Source organism: Cajanus cajan, chromosome 10 (genome assembly GCF_000230855.2).
Source record: "Cajanus cajan strain Asha chromosome 10, NIPB_CcT2T_4, whole genome shotgun sequence".
Lineage (NCBI taxonomy): Eukaryota > Viridiplantae > Streptophyta > Magnoliopsida > Fabales > Fabaceae > Cajanus > Cajanus cajan.
Window position 1 is genome coordinate 43,767,907 of NC_138526.1, and position 22,396 is coordinate 43,790,302.

General features: G+C 33.1%; 2 protein-coding genes and 1 non-coding gene across 3 annotated transcripts; 2 read left to right on the forward strand and 1 right to left on the reverse strand.

Moving 5' to 3' along the window:
* Nucleotides 1–7,842: 7,842 nt before the first annotated feature.
* LOC109805986 (vacuolar-processing enzyme) lies at nt 7,843–12,181 on the forward strand. Its single transcript, XM_020368305.3, has 9 exons — nt 7,843–8,232; nt 8,326–8,490; nt 8,576–8,732; nt 9,654–9,739; nt 9,845–10,044; nt 10,417–10,465; nt 10,670–10,879; nt 11,154–11,360; nt 11,767–12,181. Exons 1-9 carry the CDS (start codon nt 8,056–8,058, stop codon nt 11,947–11,949), a joined length of 1,434 nt encoding a protein of 477 aa, XP_020223894.1. The 5' UTR covers nt 7,843–8,055; the 3' UTR covers nt 11,950–12,181.
* A 1,133-nt stretch (nt 12,182–13,314) lies between these two features.
* Nucleotides 13,315–13,417, reverse strand: LOC114916408 (U6 spliceosomal RNA). Its single transcript, XR_003804858.1, has one exon. It is a non-coding gene; the product is annotated as a U6 spliceosomal RNA (small nuclear RNA).
* A 4,957-nt stretch (nt 13,418–18,374) lies between these two features.
* Nucleotides 18,375–19,576, forward strand: LOC114916392 (uncharacterized). The gene is made up of 2 exons (XM_029273006.2): nt 18,375–19,002; nt 19,084–19,576. Exons 1-2 carry the CDS (start codon nt 18,727–18,729, stop codon nt 19,543–19,545), a joined length of 738 nt encoding a protein of 245 aa, XP_029128839.2. The 5' UTR covers nt 18,375–18,726; the 3' UTR covers nt 19,546–19,576.
* Nucleotides 19,577–22,396: the final 2,820 nt, after the last annotated feature.

Here is a 22,396-nt window from a genome sequence, read left to right on the forward strand (position 1 = left end):
GAACTGGTAGGCAGGAGCGGCGTGCAGGGAGAAACTCCTGAAGGTATCCAATATGAACATCTGGCCGCGGCGGAGAGACTCCATCCGGTCCTCCTGCCTCTGCATATAGGTTTCCATGTGGCCCTCCAGTGCGTCAAAACGTTGATGGAGAGTGAGTGGAGGGCCTGGAGCAGCAGCATCCTCCATGGGTATGTCCTCCTGAGGCGTAGCGGTATGAATAGGCTCTGGTGCTGCCGGTGGTGCGCGGTCCTGGCAATAGGCAGAAATGTATCTGCTGTCAATGGCCCTGCCAGGACCCTCAAAAGGTGGGGAGTGGACATCCACGCCTGCGAGCTGGCATAGCTGAGTGATGAGTGACGGATGTCCAAGGGCGGAGCCAGGAGCCGAGTTGGCACAGCCAGAGATCTCCATACAAATAATGCCGCCCAAGTCCACGGTCCTCTATGTCATGATGCAATACATAAGTATGGACCGGGTCCAATGCAGGTCGGAGACGTGGGAGCACGGAAGGATGTTGGCATGTACCAATGCTAACCAAATCCTGACCACTGGCAGAAGATCTCGGCGTTTCACATGTAGAGGCTGCTGTGATCGGTTCCTGTGGAACCCCAGTCCCGGCATGCAGATGACAGCCTCTACGTCCGCAGGGTCCATGGTGTTAATAGAGTAGTTGCCATACTCATTCACCTCGTCAGCCCTCAGCGCAGTCCCCAGAAACTGATTAATAGTCCGGGCATCATAGGGGACTCACACTCCCCGAACATAGCTGGTAAATGGCTCAATGCCCTCCTGTCTCAGAGCATTGGCGTAGAACTCCTTGACCACAACTATGTTGGCCGGGAGTGGGTAGGAACCAAGCTTGTCCCACCGGCGCCGGTGTAACTCGTTCTGGAACTCCGGGGCCTCCCTGTCTTCTAACTCAACCCTCCGCTCTAAAATAAACTTCCTGCTACTGATGGACTCGAAATGCTTTTCATTCCGCTCGGTCAGGAAGAGATCGGAATAGGGCCGACTTGGTTTGCGCGGAGGTTGACCCGACTTGACTGCACGGGGGCGCTTGCTTGAGGAGGCCATCTGCAAAAGTTAACCAAGGAAATACCAGGCAGATAGATGAGCACAACAAGAGACCAGGATGACAACGATAAGGAATTCAAAATGAAAACTAGCCTTAGACTGACCAGGAACCTAAAAAGAAAATAAAACACAACAAAAAGAAGGGTTCAGAGGTGATTCGCGCCGGGCTTGAAGCCTTTCGTCGGGCGCAGAGAGCATATAGCTCTCTCTGGAAACAAATACGCCGGGCGCAAAAATGAATTGCGCCGGGCGCAAGTAAGCGTTTTCAAAAAATGGCCCAAAACGGGATGTTCCAAGGTCAGAACCGGCCGTTCTTAAATTCGAAACGGACCGTTCTGGAATTGGAACAGCCGTTCCAAAGTTCAAAACGGGCCGTTCTGGAATTGGAACGGGCCGTTTCGAGGCTTTGATAGAAGGCGCACTGTTAAGTCTCAATTTTACCTCTTTTTGGATGAGACTTATTGAACGAATTCCACTCATCCTCTGAACCATTGCAATATAATTATTCTCTTTTTGGTTCATTTTGTGTGCAGATACAACTAACCCAAATTTAGCTAACAATACCTTAATACACCTCATTTTTTGTGCAGGTATTGAGCTAGGGACTTGAGGATTGAAGATCCATAGGATTGGAAACTAAAGGAGCTAAGGAGCAGAGAAGAGGTTATGCGCGGGGCGCAAGGTGATCCGCGCCGGGCGAGCAAAACAGAGCATCTCACCTCTGGAAGCTATTGCGTCGGGCGTGTCCTGAAGACAGAGGGCAATTGGAAGACCATGCGCCGGGCGCAAAGACTTATGCGCCGGGCGCATGAACCCTAATCTGTCTCCCCAAGCTCGTATTTGAAGGCATTTTCGGGGACTTCTCCCCCATTCTCACATTGGGCGCCTCCAGGAGCTGCGGAAGGGATTCCCAGGGCTTGGGATCGTCCGTGTGCGGATCTTTCCTTCGGTTCTTCACTTCCTCTTCCATCTCTATTTTTGTATTTTCCCTCATTGTTGTGGGTGGTTTCACCCATTTTGTGGGGTTAGATGTAACCAACGTACTCTATTGTAATCTTTACGGTTTTAATGATATATATACATGTTGTTTTATTCTTTGTTGTGTTTGTTTCTATTCTTAATGCTTGCTTTGGATTGATCACCCTTTGCATGATTTAAGGTTCCATGGGTATTGGAAAATAACCTTTGAAACTAGTTCTGAAACATATGCCTAGTGGTGATTGTATCTAGGGATAGAGCTTGACCCATTAGTAGTCTTAAACCCTAACCCGTAATGCGGGTGTAGATATTGGGTACTCAAGGGATTGATATTCAATATCCGCACCTAGGCTCTTTCTCTAAGGGATTAGGTTTGAGTAAACTCTTGGGTTGACTAAGCAATGAATTCAACAAGAGATTAAGGATACATTAGTGTTACGTTTGGTGAAATCTGACCCCCACAACCTCACAATACCACAATACCATTCCTTACCTTTTTCACTCACAAAACAATATTTATTTACAGCTTTCATTCCAATAGTCACAACTTTGAATTCACTGCACAAACTATGAAATTGGAATTATTCTTTAGTCACGAATAGTCAATAAATGCTTATATTACCTTCTAATCCCTGTGGATACGATATTTTTACTACTTGAACGGCCGGTATACTTGCCGTGTTTGAGACCGTTGATAGAATTAAACGAATTTATAAATATTAACAAAAGTGTTTCAGCGGAAATCTCAACACGCACCGGGCTTAGATTCAACCAAAAAAATTCAAGTCACGTTTGTGCCAAGCGTGATTCTTCGCGCCTGGCGTGATTGCACCCATGGGTTGCCTTTTGTGAAGACATATCAGCCCTAAACCCCAATGTGGGTGACAAGAAACCCTCAAGGAACCCAAAAATAAAAAATAACTGAAAAATAAGGAAAAAGAAAGGGAAACGAGAAGGCCTACTTGAGTTGCTGAAGGAGAGGAGAGGAAGATGCGTGCCCTTGAGATGGAGAATTAGAGAAAGATGGAGAGAGTGGGAAAGAGAGAATTGAGAGAGAATGGGAGCGTAAAGAGTGAGTGGGAAGTTGAGAGAGTGAAGAGAGGAAGAGTGGGCGCGAAGAGTTATGGGGCATCTGAGGGGTCATGCCGGGCGTGCAATTCTCCCGCGCCTGGCGCGATATCAGTAGAATCTCAAGAGTTGCCCTCATCTGGTGTGGCGTCGGGCGCTGCCGTTTCTCGCCGGGCGTAGTTAGGGTTACAAACGTGCAAGCATTCAATGCGCCCCGCATGGGAAGATTCGCGCCCGGCGTATTTAAGGCTCAGACCTTCCAGTAGTTAATGCGCCCGACGCCCCAATAAATGCGCCGAGCTTGGTCGTTCCAGGGCTTTAATGAAGTCTGGGCCGGGCGCAATTTCTAATTGCGCCCGGCGTGGGTCTTGGCAGAGGCCCATTTACTCTAGGTGCGCTGGACGTGGCTAAGTCGCGCCCGGCGTGGTTAACTCTGTGAAGCTTCCACCTAGATTTTTCCACTGCTCACACTCCTAACATATCCTAATCTATATTAACCCACTCAAGAAAGATTCACATAATTAATACCTAACACAAAACAAATATAATACGATACAACATACATATCACAGAACATAAACAATCACAAAACAAGTCCCATAAACAAGTATAGCATATAATTATAACACAATCACAATAAAAGTTAAAACACTAAAGCAACTGAAAGGCATATAAAAACACAGTTCAGATCTCTGGTTTGCCTCCCAGGAAGCGCTTGTTTACTGTCCCGAGCCTGACGGTGACCAACTTGAGGCGCTCTGATTCTCCTTCTCCTCCTGTTGCTCTTGTTCCCCTTTGCCCCGTGTTCAAACTCATGATTGCTCAACAACGGCTCAGAAGGATTGGTCAGTCTAATTTGAACAATACCTTGCACACAAGAGAAAGCTGAAGACTAGAGTACACAGGTTAGCTCCAACAATTCATTGCTAACATAAAAATAACAAAAGCAATAAAGGATTAAATCACAAATAGCTATAAATACTAAATTGCCTTGCTAATCCCTGGCAACGGCGCCAAAAACTTGTTGAGATTTCCGTTGAAACACTTTTGTTAATATTTGTAAATTCGTTTAATTCTATCAACGGTCTCAAACACGGCAAGTATACCGGCCGTTCAAGTAGTAAAAATATCGTATTCACAGGGATTAGAAGGTAAAATAAGCATTTATTGACTATTCGTGACTAAAGAATAATTCCAATTTGTAGTTTGTCATGTGAATGTGAATTAAAGATCATGACTACTGGAATGAAAGCTATAAAAATATTTGTTTGAGAGTGGAAAAGGTTAGAAATGATATTGTGGTATTGTGAGGTTGTGGGGGTCAGATTTCACCAAACGTAACACTAATGTATCCTTAATCTCTTGTTACATACATTGCTTAGTCAACCCATAAGTTTACTCAAACCTAATTCCTTAGAGAAAGAGTCTAGGTGCGGACATTGAATATCAATCCCTTGAGTACCCAATATCTACACCCGCATTACGGGCTAGGGTTTAAGACTACTAATGGGTCAAGCTCTATCCCTAGATACAATCTCCACTAGGCATATGTTCCAGAACTAGTTTCAAGGGTATTTCCCAATACTCAATGGAACCTTAAATCATGCAAAGGGTGATCAATCCAAAGCAAGCATTAAGCGTAGAAACGTACACAACAAAGAATGAAACAATACATATATATCATTAAAAACGTAAGGATTACAATAAAGTACGTTGGTTACATCTAACCCCACAAAAATGGGTGGAACCACTCAACAATGAGAGTAAATACAAAATAGAGATGAAAGGAGAAGTGAAGAACCGAAAGAAAGATCCGCACACAAACGATCCCAAGCCCTGGGAATCCCTTCCGCAGCTCCTGGAGGCGCCCAATGTGTGAATGAGGGTTTCTCCCTCGAAAATGGCTTCAAATACGAGCCTGGGAGATCAGATTAGGGTTTCGCGCCCGGCGTGTAAGTCTTCGCGCCCGGCGTGTAAGTCTTTGCGCCCGGCGCGTAATCTTTTGAACACTTTCTGCCTCATTGTAAGCCCGGCACAATTCCATTTTACGCCCGGCGTAATGTCTTCCAGAGAGTTTCAAGCCTCTCTGTCTCGATCACGCTTAGCGCGGGTAGTTTCGCGCCCGGCGCATGTGTAACTTGCAGAAATTGAATGCTCTGCTCTTCTCAAGCCCGGCGCGGTTCATATTGCGCCCGGCGCAGCCACTCTGCTCTGCTCCTTAGCTCCTTAGATTTCCAATCCTAAGGTCTTCCATCCTCAATTCAGTAGCTCAATACCTGCACAAAAAATGAGGTGCATTAAGGTATTGTTAGCTGAATTTGGGTTAGTTATATCTGCACGCAAAATAAACCAAAAAGAGAACAATTATATTGCAATGGTTCAAAGGATGAGTGAAATTTGTTCAATAAATCTCATCCAAAAAGAGGTAAAATTGAGACTTAACAATAACATGCAGAGCACTCCACTCCTAAACCCCCACCCCTCCCCAAACATACACATATTATAAGTAAAAAAGTAATCACTTTTGAATTGGAAGAAAATCGCTATTTTGAAGTGTTATATTACCCTTTACTTGCTGCAAGGAACCGTCACACATTCATTCAATGACTGTCAGGAAATATTTAAAAGAGAGTCAGACAATATTTCAGTTTCAAACTACCAACCATTAGTTATAACCCAGTCAACACATGGAAACATAAAGTAAATTTTTTATTAATTTTAATTTTTTAATTTTTGACGATTTTTTTTTAAACTTTTTCTCTTGTTAATATTATAGTCTTTAATGTCAAAAAATTTTCATGTAAAAACAATTTAAAGAGTAAAATCAAATAAAATTTGTTCCAAGACTACAAACAAAATTGACAAAAATTCAATAACTTAAAACATATTTAATGGTGAAAAAAGTTACTCAGAAATTGTTGATAAAATATACCTTTGATTTTTTATATTCATATTTTTAGTTTGAAATATAATAGAGAAATATAACAGAGAAATATAACATAGAGTTTGATTAAAGATAAATAGAAGGGAGGAATTTTTATAACTTTTTATTGTTTAGTTCAAGTTTTAGAAATAAAAAAAATGGAGGGGAGTAAAACACTTTGTGATCTAATTTTATCTCTCTTCTAATGTTGAGAGATTTGGAGGAAATGAAAAAATTTTAAAATATTTTTTATATAATGTCTAAAATATTTTTATTTATTCCTTTAAATGTAAAATTACAAGGATACAAAAAGTAATTTGACTTTTAAAGTTTCTCTTCTCCCCTTATAAGTCAAACAAAAAAAAATTGAAAAATAAATTTATGCAGTAGATAAAAATAAAATAAAAAATGAGACAGAAAATATTTTAGAAGTTAAAGATAAAACATTCAAGATTCAACAAAATATGTACACGAAATGTTTTTTATCACTTTTATTGATGACTAGTAAAAATGAGATATGTCGTGTTTCGTCATAAATTAAAATAAAAAATGATGAAATAAAAAGATATACCATTAACTTTAGAATAGTAAGATAATAAAACAAATTAGTTAAAATGTATAAAGATAACTATTAAAAAGAAATTAAAAAATATGGATATCAAATAAAGATATCTCTTTTTATTAATGTTATAGATATAAATGTAGATATATATTTTTTTATTTTAAAATATAAAAGAGAGATATAAATGTCCTAAAAAAGTGAACATGAGAAATTTATTTATTTTTTAATATATTACTAGTAAGGACAAAAGCATTCCATATCTTTGTGAAAAATAAATAAAATGATCATTTTTTAATAACAAATTTTATTATTTTAATAGAGGGGTATGAATTATAAATTTTATATGCATAATTTATTTGTTGAATTTTTTTTATGAGTAAAATGGTAAATAAGAGATAACACTCTGATTATTAGACAAGGAGCCAATAGTATGTTAGAGGTCTTTAGACAAAGCACCAATGTTACTTAATGGTTAGTTGAAGTTTAACAATATTTAATTTGACTCTAGACTTTACTTGTTGAATTAATTGTCGGTAGAGGTGCACTAGTGAAATTTCACCTCTAATGTTAAGAGATTTTCTTGAATAGGTATATTCGTCAAAATATAATTTTATAATCGTAAAAGATGTCAAACTTATATAATAAGAAACATAATTTTAGACTAAATCTTGTACTATTTGTACATCTATTTATTGAATATGGATCACTTGCAATGATACAATTTTCTCTCAATATATTTAAATGTTCATTTTCCTTTTATTTTAACACATGTGGGGTAAAAGCAAAGTTATCATTTCATAAATATCATTATTATCATAACTTTGAGTTTTTAATGTAAATCATATTCAAGAGTCTTCTTATATCTAGAAATGAACTCACTAATAGTGAATTTTCTTTATATGTATACTTTTCTTCATACATGTTCTTCTTTTTCCCTTCAATAAATAGGTGATGCATATATATAATAGATATTTTTGTTGATTGATACGTATAAATTATAGGTTTTTTTTTTTCTTTTTTATATAGAATAAATATTTTATCTTCAAGAGATATATTTGCGGTAAAAATGTTGAAATATAATAAAGGAGTATGAATGCCTTAATATAATAAAAAGGAATAAGGAATTTTTTTACGTTGATTTGTTGCTTATGATACTCTCCATTTGATAAACTTTTAAAATAGCTTTTGTTTTAAAGCAATTACATATACAAGAAATTAGAGAAGAATGCGCAGCAGCACGAAAGGATCTGCAAAGCAAATGGTAAAGTTTATGGTATTTCGAGTTTTTAACAATATTATGTTATTCCCTAAAGAAAAAACAAAAGTTGAAGCAACCGAAAGCAAGGAAGGGTGAATTAAATTATTAGTTTAAGAAAGAGTTGGGAAGGAAGATAAGAGAAAGAGATTGTCTCATAAGTAATAATTTTTCATCTTCCCTTCCAACCTACCCATGGACCGTTTCCCGATCCTCTTCCTCATGGGCACCCTCATGGCCCTCGTCTCCGCTGGCCGTGACAATTTTCTCCAATTGCCCTCCGACGCTTCCACCGCCCATGAAAACCACGAGGGCACCAGGTGGGCCGTTTTAATTGCCGGTTCCAATGGCTACTGGAATTACAGGCATCAGGTACTTCAACTTTTCTACAAGCTTTCTCATCTAACTCGATACCCTTGAGAATTTTGATGATGATGACTGATGAGCCTTTTGCCATTTCTTCAGTCTGATGTTTGCCATGCATATCAACTACTGAGGAAAGGTGGTCTGAAAGAGGAAAATATTGTTGTATTTATGTATGATGACATTGCTTTCAATGAAGAGAATCCACGTCCTGGAGTTATTATTAATAGTCCAGATGGCAATAATGTTTACCAAGGTGTACCTAAGGTTTGTTATCTTGCTTTTAGGTATTCCATATCCTGCTTCCGATTCAAGATTTATAGGGCTCCTAAGATGGACCTTGTTGTGGCAGGATTATGTTGGTGAAGATGTTAATGTCAACAATTTTTTTGCTGCTATACTTGGAAATAAGTCGGCTCTTACCGGTGGTAGTGGGAAGGTTGTGGATAGTGGTCCCAATGATCATATATTTATATACTACTCTGATCATGGGGGTCCAGGAGTGCTAGGTTGGTTGTTCTGAATCCTTTCACTGGAACTTTGTGATCAAAGTCATGGATTGTGTATGTTTTACATGAATTTCAGCATGGTATGAGCTTGTGTTAAGAAATTACTAAGTGCAAATGTATGTCTTTTTGTCAGTTGATTATGTGTGTTTTTGCTTGATCATGTTTGAATAGAATGAAACATTTATTAGCATCACCTATAATATAGTTTCCTCAAATTGTATACTTCCCAAGCTAAAACTCTCTGGTGGTCAAGCTAAGCAATAAACTGAAAACTTTGAACTCACTCTTAAATGGTGGTTAAGATGATGATTTAAGAATAACATATTTCAAATTTCATTCCAGTTTTATGGGGATTTTTGAACCTCTAAGATTGTCCTTGGAGCTTAATTTGGATTTTTGTTTAAAAAGGAAACTTAGTATTATGCAGCATAGTGGAACAGTGTAACATTTGTGGGTTGATTTCATGGTATGATACATATATTCATCAAATAATTATACTATACATTGATCATTTTTGAATCAACAATGGCATTGCAAAAAGCTCTAATATGAAGGGTAACAAGTCTGCTTTACGTTTATCAATTTGTTTATTTCTTTTTTCTTATGTGGTCATCGTGAAGGGTAAATAATGACACCATAGGAAGCTGCACCCCAAAAAAATAAACAGAAGAGAAGGAAAAAAAAGGAGTGAGAGGACGAGTGAAGTGGAATATATGGTTTTCAGTGTCATTGTCCTTATTATCCATTTTGTGTCAATCATTTTAGTGCATACTACTGTTATTTGTGATTCTTCTACTAACATTGTTTTTTTTTCTTTTGTATACACCATAGTGTTTCTTCACACCATATATCTTCCCTTTCTCTATTTCTTAAGCAGTCCTTTTTTTTCATCGGGGGGGTTATTTTGGGGTTGGATTTCAGGGATGCCTACTAGTCCATACTTGTATGCATCGGATTTGATCGAAGTCTTGAAGAAGAAGCATGCTTCTGGAACTTATGAAAGCCTAGTAAGTTACTAGTAATTATTATTTGCTTACTATTTGTATCAATCTTTGTTATAGATATTTAGTTACAAATTTTTAGTATTTATGATTTATGTAATGGTGGTGTAGGTATTTTATCTAGAGGCATGTGAATCTGGGAGTATCTTTGAAGGTCTTCTTCCTGAAGGTCTAAATATCTATGCAACAACAGCTGCAAATGCAGCAGAAAGCAGTTGGGGAACGTACTGTCCTGGGGATTATCCTAGTCCTCCCCCAGAATATGAAACCTGCCTGGCTGACCTGTACAGTGTTGCTTGGATGGAAGACAGGTATGACTATATCAGCGTAATAGAGAAGCATTTTATGTTGTATTATTCATTACTCAAAATCTGAAATTATAAAAGTGTATTGTGGCCATAAATAGGATATATTGGGTGCAATACTTATATACCTAGGCAATTTCCATAACCTGGTTGAAAGGATGACTGCTGTGACATGATCACACGGACATGTTACTATGAAACTGTGTTTGCATATTATTTTGTACTTTGTCAAACCTTTTTTTTTTAATTTTTAAAAAAAGAAACTTTTGTTTCTTGTCCTTAATAACTTTTTTGTTGTTCGAAGTTCTTTTTTTTTTTAATGAGTAATGTTGTAAGGTCTTTTATGGACTGATTTTTCCCCTTTAAACTTTTGAACAGTGACATGCACAATTTGCGAACAGAGACTCTGCATCAACAATATGAATTGGTAAGATCCCATATCTAACTTGGCTGTTTTACGTAATCAACTAGTATAAATTGAAGGATGTTATTTGATACCTTGGTTGCTTACGTATATGCGAAAAAATATTATCTGTTTTGATGGTTTTTATGGTCTAAAATTTGATGTGTCAAAGGAGGTAGAAGATGTTTCAATTGTATGACGGATTTCTTCTTACTCCTATGCTCACAGGTCAAACAAAGGACTATAAATGGAAATGCAATGTACGGTTCCCACGTAATGCAGTTTGGTGACATAGAGCTTAGCAAGAACAATCTCTTCCTATATTTGGGTACAAATCCTGCTAATGATAATTTTACTTTTGTGGATAAAAACTCATTGGTGCCACCCTCAAAAGCAGTCAACCAACGTGATGCAGATCTTGTGCATTTCTGGGATAAGGTATCATATGTTTGAAACATAATTTTTATTATTTATTTTGTGAAATAATAGCTTAATCATATCCTCATCATGATTTTGCTCTCAAAATTTAAATTTGGAGGGGTATATTCTAGTTGGAAGATATTAAATGGAATGGTGATGCTCATTGATTCTATTCCACATTCATTTCATTTACCAAACAATTGAGTGTCTCTGATGCTTATTTTCTACTATAAGCCTTTATTGTTGCTAATTATATTCTATCTTCTTAACTTCCTCTTCACTGTTTTGCCAGTTTCGCAAAGCTCCTGTGGGTTCTTCTAGGAAAACTGCAGCTGAGAAACAACTTCTGGAAGCAATGTCTCACAGAATGCATATAGACGACAACATGAAACTTATTGGAAAACTCTTATTTGGCATTGAAAAGGGTCCAGAATTGCTCACCAGTGTTAGACCTGCTGGGCAACCACTTGTTGATGATTGGGACTGCCTTAAAACACTGGTACTATTTCGATTGATCCACTTTGTTGAGTTTGTTCGTATAAGATCCTTTCTAAAATACACATTGGAAACGAGGGTGCATGCATGCACCTTAAATTTATAGTCGTTGTTTTGGCAATTAAAGGCATCCATGATTGGTTGGCCTCTTACAGTAACAAGTAGTAAAAATCTAGGTACATGGATGCTCCATTTTAAGAATAATCCGTCTATGATTGAATCACTGATATTTTTTTTTATTAATTATCCAATTGACATAATTATGGTATGAGATGTTCGATAGGCCTCCAACAATTTCGTCTTCTTATGAAGATGCTGGATTTAAACTATAAATTAGCATTTGATTCTTGATTGCACCAAAGCATTTGACTTCTGACAGTAAGTGGTGCCTTAATCAATTGTTGATGCAGGTTAGGACTTTTGAGACACATTGTGGATCCCTATCTCAATATGGGATGAAACATATGAGGTCTTTTGCAAACTTCTGCAACGCTGGAATACAAAAAGAGCAAATGTCTGAGGCCTCAGCACAAGCATGCATCAGTATTCCTGCAACTCCCTGGAGTTCTCTGCACAAGGGTTTCAGTGCATAATTGACCAAGTATAATCGTTGTAACATTATGTACTGTACTTTGGTCATGATTTCATATACCAACTCTGTAAATACAAATGGGACGCTGGGGATACCTCTACATTGTAATTTCGTGCAAAATAGATGCTGTAACCAAGGCATTCCACTTTTACATGAGGTGAAACATGAGTGAAACTATAGGGGCCCTTGGAAATTCTAATATGACATGGCACAATTACGTGTTTGCAAACCAATGTTTTTTTTGTTTTTAAATTTATTTATTTATTTATTTATTTTTATAATTTAATTTAATATTATGGTAACCCCGTTGCGTAGTTAATTCCTAATAGAATGTATTTGGGTTAAAATATATTTTAAAATCTACAATAATAATATAAAATAACACGCAAATATAACTGTAGAAATCCATCAACCGGCGTTAGCCACTTAAGACTAATTTTAGAATTTAAATGTATAAGAACTTCCAAAATATTTATTGAACAATATAAGTATTAGAAATTAATAAATTCATAAGAACAGAAGGAGTAATTTGATCAATATTTTTAGTGTATTTAATTAAGAAATAAGTTTTAAATTTTTATTTGAATGTTAGATGAAAAATGGATTTGTGAAAGCGGACGGTTGGTGCAAAGGAGCGTACTGTAAGATTATATAAGCAAAATAGGATCTTCTCTCTAATGGAAACACACCATTTCCTTTTATGACAACCCTTTCTGCTCTTCTCTCCACAACTTTCTGCCATTCCCTAATTCTCAATCTCATACACCAAACTTTAATGTTGGGAATCTGACATTTTTTTCACATTGAATGAGATTTATCATTTAAACCTCTTTCTTCTTTTATTTTGTTCATTTTCCTCAAGCAAAGGTTGGAAAAATAAGATTTTCCCTCTATTTCTATTTTCCTTTTAGCGTCGGTCCTCTCTGCTTAGTTATTTATTCATTTTTTTCGCAGAGAGAAAAAACAAAAAGGCAGATTTTAGAACTCTGAACATTAAGCCACAGGGTCGATGGTTGCTTCCTTGAGTTCATAGCTATTGTCACCGGTACAAGTTCTAAAATGTCATTATTAGTAGAATTTTGAAAATAGATTTGCATTTTCCATAGCTTCGGAACTGAAATTTGAACACCACTCCAATTTTGCATGCAAAAAAATCCTCCCCACTCTACAAAATGTCATAAAGCAGCAATATTCCATTGTCGATAAGGTGTACAGTAGGCTCACTTCACAACCAAGCATTAAAATCCCTAAAATCTGGTATACTCTTTGAAACATGCCCCTACAAACTAGAACCACAGAAGAGACCGGAAAATCAAACTTATGAAAATAAAAGGAAGAACATTTAAACGGAGAATTTGGAAGAAAAAAAAATTTGGACCATTTCTCGATTTGTGCGTGTCATCCTTGCGCAGGGGCCATGCTAATCTTCTCTGTATCGTTCCAATTTTATCGGATGTCCCCGAAGGGACAACTTTGATGGTGGCGCATCCTCTTATAAGCACTAATATGGTATTAGTTGCAGACGATGTGGGACCCCAGTGGAAAAGGGACAGTAGCAAGATGCAATCCAAAGATACACCAGCTGAAGTAATGTGGTTCACAAGAACATTCTCACTCTCAGTATAAGCATTAAGCATTAAGCACGCAGTCATTTGTGATACACGGATTCAGTTGTTTCCAGGGCTCATCAAAGAACCATTTAGACATTTTAATATAATATATTTTAATCGGTAGTGCAAGTATTGATAGCCTTGTACCTCTATCATCACCCTACTCTGAACACCCTACTGTTCCCTAATTTTATTTGAAATTTGATCATTTATTTTCTTCAAAATTACTACTATAGATTAGTATATTTTATTCTCTAATTTCTCAGAAGAGAACTAAAAACTTCTGTCGAGTACATCATTTTATGCTTAAATAAATACATATAGATTAATTGTACCACAACATCTATTATGACTATCTATTACTCTATAACTCTTCCCATTTTGGTTTGTATTAAATATGCTTTATTGAATTTTTTATTTATTTTATATAACTTTAAAAACTATTTTTTAACTTAACTACTAATAAAAAAAACGCAAATCTAATAACTAATTTAGTCATTATCAAACCTTGAGATTAACATCTAGATAATGATAAATAATAATAATAATAATATTATTATTATTAAAATTAGGTCTAAATAAGAATTTATTCATCAAATTTAAGATAAATTTTTTTCAAATTTAAATTTATTATTTTTAGTTTCTATAATTTAAAATTCAAATTGACACATAATAATAAAATTATTTATATATTAATTTGACTTAATGAATCAAAATATTAAATGTTTTTAATTTTTTTTTAAAAATTTATAAACTTAATTTATACATTAAAAATTTTAAATTTAACGATTAGATCATTAAAATTTAATGAAAAATATGAGTTATTGAACGGAGTAAATAGATTTTATATATATATATATATATATATATATATATATATATATATATATATATATATTAAAATGGTTAATAAGATTATGTTAAATGGATCCGATTTTTCCAAGCCTAACTCATTGAACCAAACAAAATTGCTAATTTTTCGAGGCTTAGATTTTAGGAGCCGAACTTAGCTTTAATTATGGGTTGTGACCTGTATGGCTGTATCCAAAAGGTGTGGATTGAGTACCTTAGTTTAGGAGGTTTAGTAAGACAGATACCGGAAATACTTTTCAATATTTAATCATAGGGCAAAAAATTCTTTAACTTCTTTATTTCATCTCTTTTATGAATAAGTATCTTAAATTTTAATTTTGACTTAATTAATATTTAAATATTTTCGTTTACAAACAAATGCAGTAAATTAATTTTGTTACAATCATTCTTTAAACGCAAATAGACACATTAAAATTTAATTGTATTCTAATTGTTTTCAAAATTATACTTTTTTAAAAATACTTCTTTTTACCTTGTTAGAGTTTAATTGTTTATCTTAAATATCATTTGTCATTATACTTTCTTCTTCTTCTTTTGCTACAATTCAATTCTCCATATATTAAAATATAATAAAAATATAAATTTACAAAAAAGAACATAATGATAAATTTCCTATTTTAAAATATATATCTTATGATTAATGAAAATAATAAATTTTTAATATATATATGTGTATATATATATATATTATAAAAATTATATTTAACAATAATTTGCATCTAAAATTATTCAAGCATTTAAAAATTTTATTGGTCAGTTCTTTTATTTAATTTGTTGACACCATCAATAGATTAAATGATTACCAATATATTTTCTTCATTTTTCAAGTCAGCGACAGATTTCTCAATTTTTAACAGAAGTAGTTTTTGACGGATAATTCGTGAAAATTATGGATTGAAAAAATCATTCTTTTTCATGGAAAAATTTCGTAGGAAATATGCATAATAAAATTTAAAATAAAAACTTTTGTTGCAAATCCGTTGGTAATAACTGTAAAAAATTTTAAATTTTTTAATGGACCTAAATTTGTCAGAAAAATTCGTCAATTACCTGAATAAAATACCTATCAATGAATATTGATTCGTCAAAAAAATATCTGTCAATAGTTAGTCATTTTCTAGTAGTGTGAATAAAATTTTAATTAAGATAAAATTAAATTTTAAGATATTATCTTTACAAAATTATAGGAGTTAAGCACACTTTTTTTCCATAATCATGATAAGCAGATAGATCTTAGTTTAAAACTAACCTTATTTAAATCAAAGTACTCATTTAGGCCTTAAAAAAAACTAATCGAATAATTAATTATGATATATTGTTATTCGTTTATATCATGCAGATACGTGTTACGTAACATCATCTGATTCTTTTTTATTTAAATGCTGATGAAAATTATTTTATTTTAATTTATAAAATATATAACTATAATAATTAAGATAATTAATGAGAATGAATATATGTTATTATTTGAAAACACGCACACACTTTTATATATATATATATATATATATATATATATATATATATATATATATATATATATATTAAAAGTAAACTTTTCTAAACTTATTTCATTCAATAATTCATGTTTTATATTAATTTTTAGGAATTTAATTGTTGAATTAACAGTTCTTAATACATAGATTAAATCTATAAAAATTTAAAAATTATTTGATATTTTATTTTATTAATTAAAATTAATGTATAAAATATTTTTATGATTATTCATCATTTTAAATTAATGAAATGGAGTATTAAATAATTTTCAAGTTTTTTAAAATTTTATAGACTTGATATATATATATATTAAAAATTTTAATTTAATAATTAAATCGTTAAAATTTAATATAAAACATAAATTATTAAATATAATAAATTTATCAAGACTTATTCTTAGAGTAAGTTAATCATTTTATATAGGCTTAAATATGTTTAAATTATCTTGAATTAGCTCGATTTTCAGATTAATACTTTTTAAATTTTTTTTTATTAAAATTACCTGAAATTTTTTTTTTCAATTTAGTACCTGACGTTAGTTTTTTCTGTTAAATGATGACATGGCAAACGGACTGCCATGTCATCACCCAACAGTGTCTGCCACATCATCCAAGGGATGCCATGTGGACATGGTGATGACATGACAAACACTGTTGGGTGATGATGTGGCAGACGGTATGCCACGTCATCACTTGATAGAGGGGGACCAACGTCAGGTACTAAATTGAAGAAAAAAATTAGTCAGGTATTTAAAACAAAAAATAATAAATTAATAGTTAGTAATCTGAAAACCAACCTGATTGGAGGTAGTAATCTAAAAAATCGACTTAATTGAAGGTAGTAATCTGAAAATTGTTACTGAAAGTAGATAGAATTCCGTCTGGAGGAGACTTGACTTAGCAAACAAATTTTCAGTACTTCCATATAAGTGAAAGATACAAAATGAAAAAAAAAAAAATATATATATATATATATATAAATTAAGCGAATATTTGTGGCATTAACTTTCTTATCTTACAAGTAAAACTTATAAGATTTGAAATTAAATTTTTATTTAAAAACTTATTATTAGTAAATATAAATATTACACACATGTATATTATATATATACTAAGTTTTAATATAATTTTCTTTTTTTTATAATCAAGTGCAATAGTTTTCATACATGATCAATGAGAAGTTAATTTATGTGCATTTGTTGCTTTTGTTTCTAGTTACAGGTATTTTTATGTCTTCTTCATCTTATTAATTTTCACTTTTCTCCACTTCTTCATTGTCCACTATCTTTGTTGGAATTTTTGGTCCATTTTTTATGACAAACCAAAGTTTGAAGTCGATGGATTGTATGAATATTCACATACGCTCCTTTCACTCAGTGTAATTTATGCAATCGAAATATGGTGGCCTCAAAATAAGTTGTCCTTCAGTGACAATTTTCAGATTACTACCTTCAATTAGGTCGATTTTCAGATTACTAACTTCAATTAGGTCGATTTTTCAGATTACTACCTCCAATTAGGTCAATTTTTAGATTACTACCTATTAATTTATTATTTTTTGTTTTAAATACCTGACTAATTTTTTTTCTCTTCAATTTAGTACCTGACGTTGGTCTTCCTCTGTCAAGTGATGATGTGGCAGATGAACTGCCACGTCATCACCCAACAGTGTTTGCCACGTCATCACCATATCCACGTGGTAGTCCCTTGAATAACATGGCAGACACTGTTGGGTGATGATGTGACAGTCCGTTTTTCACATCATCATTTAAAAGAGGAAACTAAAGTCAGGTACTAAATTAAAAAAAAAATTGTCAGGTAATTTTAACAAAAAAAAAATTTAAAAAGTAGTAATATAAAAATCGAGCTAATTCGAAATAGTTTAAACATATTTAAGTTATATATATATATATATATATATATATTATTTTATTTTTTAATTAAGTTAGTTAAGATATTATTTTAGATAACAATTCTAAACCAGACACACTAAGCCCGCTTACAAATTTGTCCAATTATGCAAACAAATACGTATCGTTGCAGAGTAATTGTATTTCTTTCACATTTTTGGTGTAATAATTTCTACAGACAATACAACAATAGAACGCAAAGAGGAAATTATAAAATCAGATAGGTGATGTAAGGAAAAAGATTTAAAAAAGTGAGATATAAAAAACTGTTTCAGAAAACAAATATATAAAAAGGATAATTTTTATTGTGGATTTAGTCAGACAAAATGTATTTTCTTTGTTATAAAAAGCACATTTTCATTTTTTTTATAATTATTTTATTTGTATGAAATATCTACCATTTAAAAGGACCTGTACAGTTGGGTTGTGTATATACCTTTGATTTTTACAAATAATTATAAAAATATATATATATATTTTTTTTTACTATTTTTACATAAACATTTAAAAACAAAAAGTAAAGTAATATCTTTGGTAACCTGTCCCCCTCGTTTAGACTAAAAAATGCTCCACTTTCAGCCCTCACTCACTCACTCACTCAAGCTCTCAGCCTCTCACCATATCCTATGAATTCGAATACACAAGAAGACACGAACATCCATGCCAAACATTAACGCCACATAGAAATTTGTCTTGCAGGCCTTCTAAATTCCCTTCACCACTGAATCCAAAATTCTCTCGTCAAATGCAAAGTGCCCCTCTTTCTTTTCGTCCTTGTCCCTATATTTCACACCATATATAATATTAATATATATACACATCCTAACTCTCCCAAACCCCTTACTTCATATATTTGTTTTCTCCTTTTTCTCAACGTTACGCAATAACCATGCCAAACGCTTCAAAGAACAACAGGTTCTTAACCTGTTTCCGTCCCGTGGTTGATATAGATTCCATGCTTGAATCCAGAGCTGTTGCTGATCGCACTTCTAGTCAACGTTTTACGTGTATCCCCGTTTCATACAAACATGACACCAAAAATTCACCCACCAAACCCACGTTTTCGGACCAAGACATGCCACAGAGTTCGGTTGTGCTTCTGCCTCATCCTCCAAAACGAACGTTTTCTAAGGTCATTAAAGCCGTGGTGTTCCAAACCGTATTGGTTAGTACTTAGTAGTTACTACTCTAACTCTTCTTTTGTAGATTTAATTAAAATATCATCATCAAAATCTTTGCCTTACAGAATACAAGAGTTCGCAATAAAAATCTTCATGGCCAAACCCAAAATTGTATTGGATCAAAGAGTGGTTACTCGACATGTGATGAGAAAAAAGCTTTTGTGGTCACTAATGTTCAAGAAATCAAGGCTCCTGAATGGTCTCCAACGGTTTCATCATCAAATAATTCGTCCGTATCCGAGTCGAAGAATAAATCCAAGAGTGAGTCCACTAAAGAGCAAGTACTGAAGCAAAAGAAGTTCCATTGCGGGGGAATATACTGGATTCTCGTAAGCTTAGCAATTACGGTGTTTTGGGGTAAGATTAATGTTATTATTTTGACATCATTGTTGTTATGCTTTTTGTGGGTTTGGAACGCAAGATGGGAAAAAGGGGTTGCCAAGTTGCGGAATGCAGAATCCAAAGTCAACAAGAATAGGCGTAGGGACCATAGTGGAAGGGGTGGTGGAAATAAGGAACGTTTGTAATAATGGTCATGAAAATGTTTGTTTTACGTGAGGATGCTCTTTTTCTGCTTGAGGTCCAATGGACAGAGACACAAGTTTCTTGCAACGTTTTTAACTTTTATAGTTGAGGAAACCTGAACTCTTGAAGCACCTGTTTTGGATTCCCATAGATAAAAAAAAATCCTATCAGGATTGTAAGTAAGCTTTTAAATTCTAAATGTTTTGAAATAAGTGTTGCTTTTTACATAGGTTAACTTCAATCAGATGAGAAAATTAAAATATGTGGTCAATGCCTCAATGGTCATTCAGTTTTAAATATTATTTATGAAGATATTTTAGGCTGAGTCATTACTTGCATCAGACGCAATTTTAAGTGCCAGCAGTTTCTTGAATTAAAGGACGTTTAATTCCATGATATTACATCCATAGATTTGCTTAAACTTGCCAACCAAACACACTTGTATATAAGTTTCTGCTTTCTGATTTCTAGTGGCAGTACTTAATAAATAAGCTTTGCAGCTGTTGATAATACTATTTCATCTTCTCTTCCTTATAAATCACTTTTAACTGAATTTCTCTTCCTTATAACTCACTTTTAATTGAGTTACATAAATAATATAAATAATTATGTTGACTAATTTTATTAGATTTATATAATAAAATCATGATATTCTAATTTTATATTTTTTATGAAAGAAATAAAGATGTTGTTCTATAACAAAATTTATCGACTAATAAATTAGTAAACGACAATTAGAAAGTTTAAAAAGATAAAAAAAAAATATTTTTATTTTTTAAATTCTTTTATCATTTTCAACAAAAAAAAATCATATTTTTTTTATAATTTTTAATAAGAATAAAATATTAAAAAAAAATTAATACTTTATAAAAATTTTGTAAATTATAAATCATACCGTTTATAAAAACACCACTATATCATTCTAAATCATACCTTATAATAAACATACAAGCATCTTTCTTTCAGCAATTCATTCTTTCTCACCGTTTTGCATTCTTAATTAGGTCTCACTATTATATGTCACTCGTATCCATAGTTTTAAAAACCGGACCGGTCATCGAACCGGTTAAGGTATTAGGTCAGTGGGTCAAAGATTAAACCGGTGGGTCACTGGTTGAACTGCATGACTCGATTTTTATTTATTTATATTAAAAAATATTCATATTAAATACATTTATACTTATAAATTTTAATAAATTTATATCTTATTTTAAATTTAAATTTTTCTATCTTATTTAAAATTATTTTTATTTTTATTTTGTAAAAAAATACATAAAAAAATTACATGTTAAACGGTATATTAATACAAATTAAAAATATAAATAATATGTACATATATAATATGCTTGCAATTAATATCACAAAATAATATATGTAATATTTACATAGCTATTGAATTATTAAATATATAATTTAAAATTAATAATATATTATAAAAGTTATTTAAGTTGTATATATTGCAAACAAATATATTAGAACAAGTAGTCATTGTTATATTTAATAAGACTCCTTGCTTTTTCATTAAGAGATTCAATTTTCATTATTATTTTTGTGATTTATGGTCCCTTAAAATTAAAAAAAAAAAAAAAAAAGTGATTGAACCGGTTTGACCCCACCGGTTCACCGGTTGAACCGGAAAATTGACCGGTTCAATCCGGTTTGAAACGAGTCGACTGCATAACCGATCCAACTTCAGATTCGGACCGGTTGAACCACCGGTTCCCGGTCCAACCGGTCCGACCGGCCGGGTCGGTCCGGGTTTTAAAACACTGCTCGTATCTTTATTTTATTATAATAATTTAACCTATTTATCTCTCCAATGCAATAAAACTTTTAGTAAATAACTCCTACCTAATAATCGTAAATCCTTACATTTCAATATCAATGATAGTTACTTAACTTCTCCATTTTTATTCTTTAATAAAAAGTACAATTTGTGGAAGAAAAAAAGTTAAAATTTAGCAACGGTGCTTGATTAAGTATTGGGTGATTAATAAGTCCTCAACAAAAATCTATTCCAACAATGAATTTCTAATATTCATATATCTTAATAAAAAGAGAGATAAAATCTCTCGTCAAAGATGAGATGACCTAAGAACAATAATTAAAAAATTAACATTAAAGTTTTTTTTCTTAAAAAGTGTACGATATATATACTCTCACATACTACTTTAAATTAACATAGTTTTCGATAAAAATAAATAAATATATTGATTCCGTCATTAACTAGAGTCCTGTGTGGAAACTTTTGGCAAACATTTAAATGGTGCCGATTTTTCTTAGGTGGAGTTTTTTTTTTTTTTTTTTTTGGTGTCTTGAGAAAATTTAAACAAACAGAAAGGAAATTACAAAGTCTGGAATTGCATGTAATATAGTTTTCTGCTGATCCAAATCTGTGATGCATCCTTCCTCTTAACTTGTTGCAGCACTGACTATTTGTGTCTGAAACATTGAACCATCTTGCCAATAAGAGAGATGTTCACTTGGTGGGACTCCCTCATGCCTTGGCCTCCCAACTCCTTTGGTTAATTTTGTTGGTGTTTACGGTAGAATATGTTTTATGGGTCCTTGTTATTTAGACTAGCACACAATGTGTTTCAATTTAGGTACTTCACTGTGTTATTGCGGTATTGAGAACAAAAAGTAGAGTAAGAAGTCTCAGTAATTACTTGTTTCGAAATGTTCTTCTATTAATACTAACAAGCAATGTTCATGCACGCAAATAATAATGTGAACAGAATGAACAATACATATATTAGCAATGCAAATCATAGTTCATTTCGTACAATGATCAAATTACGTTACACATGAGAACATATTGATCAAAGTATATGAATACACTAAGTGATTAAA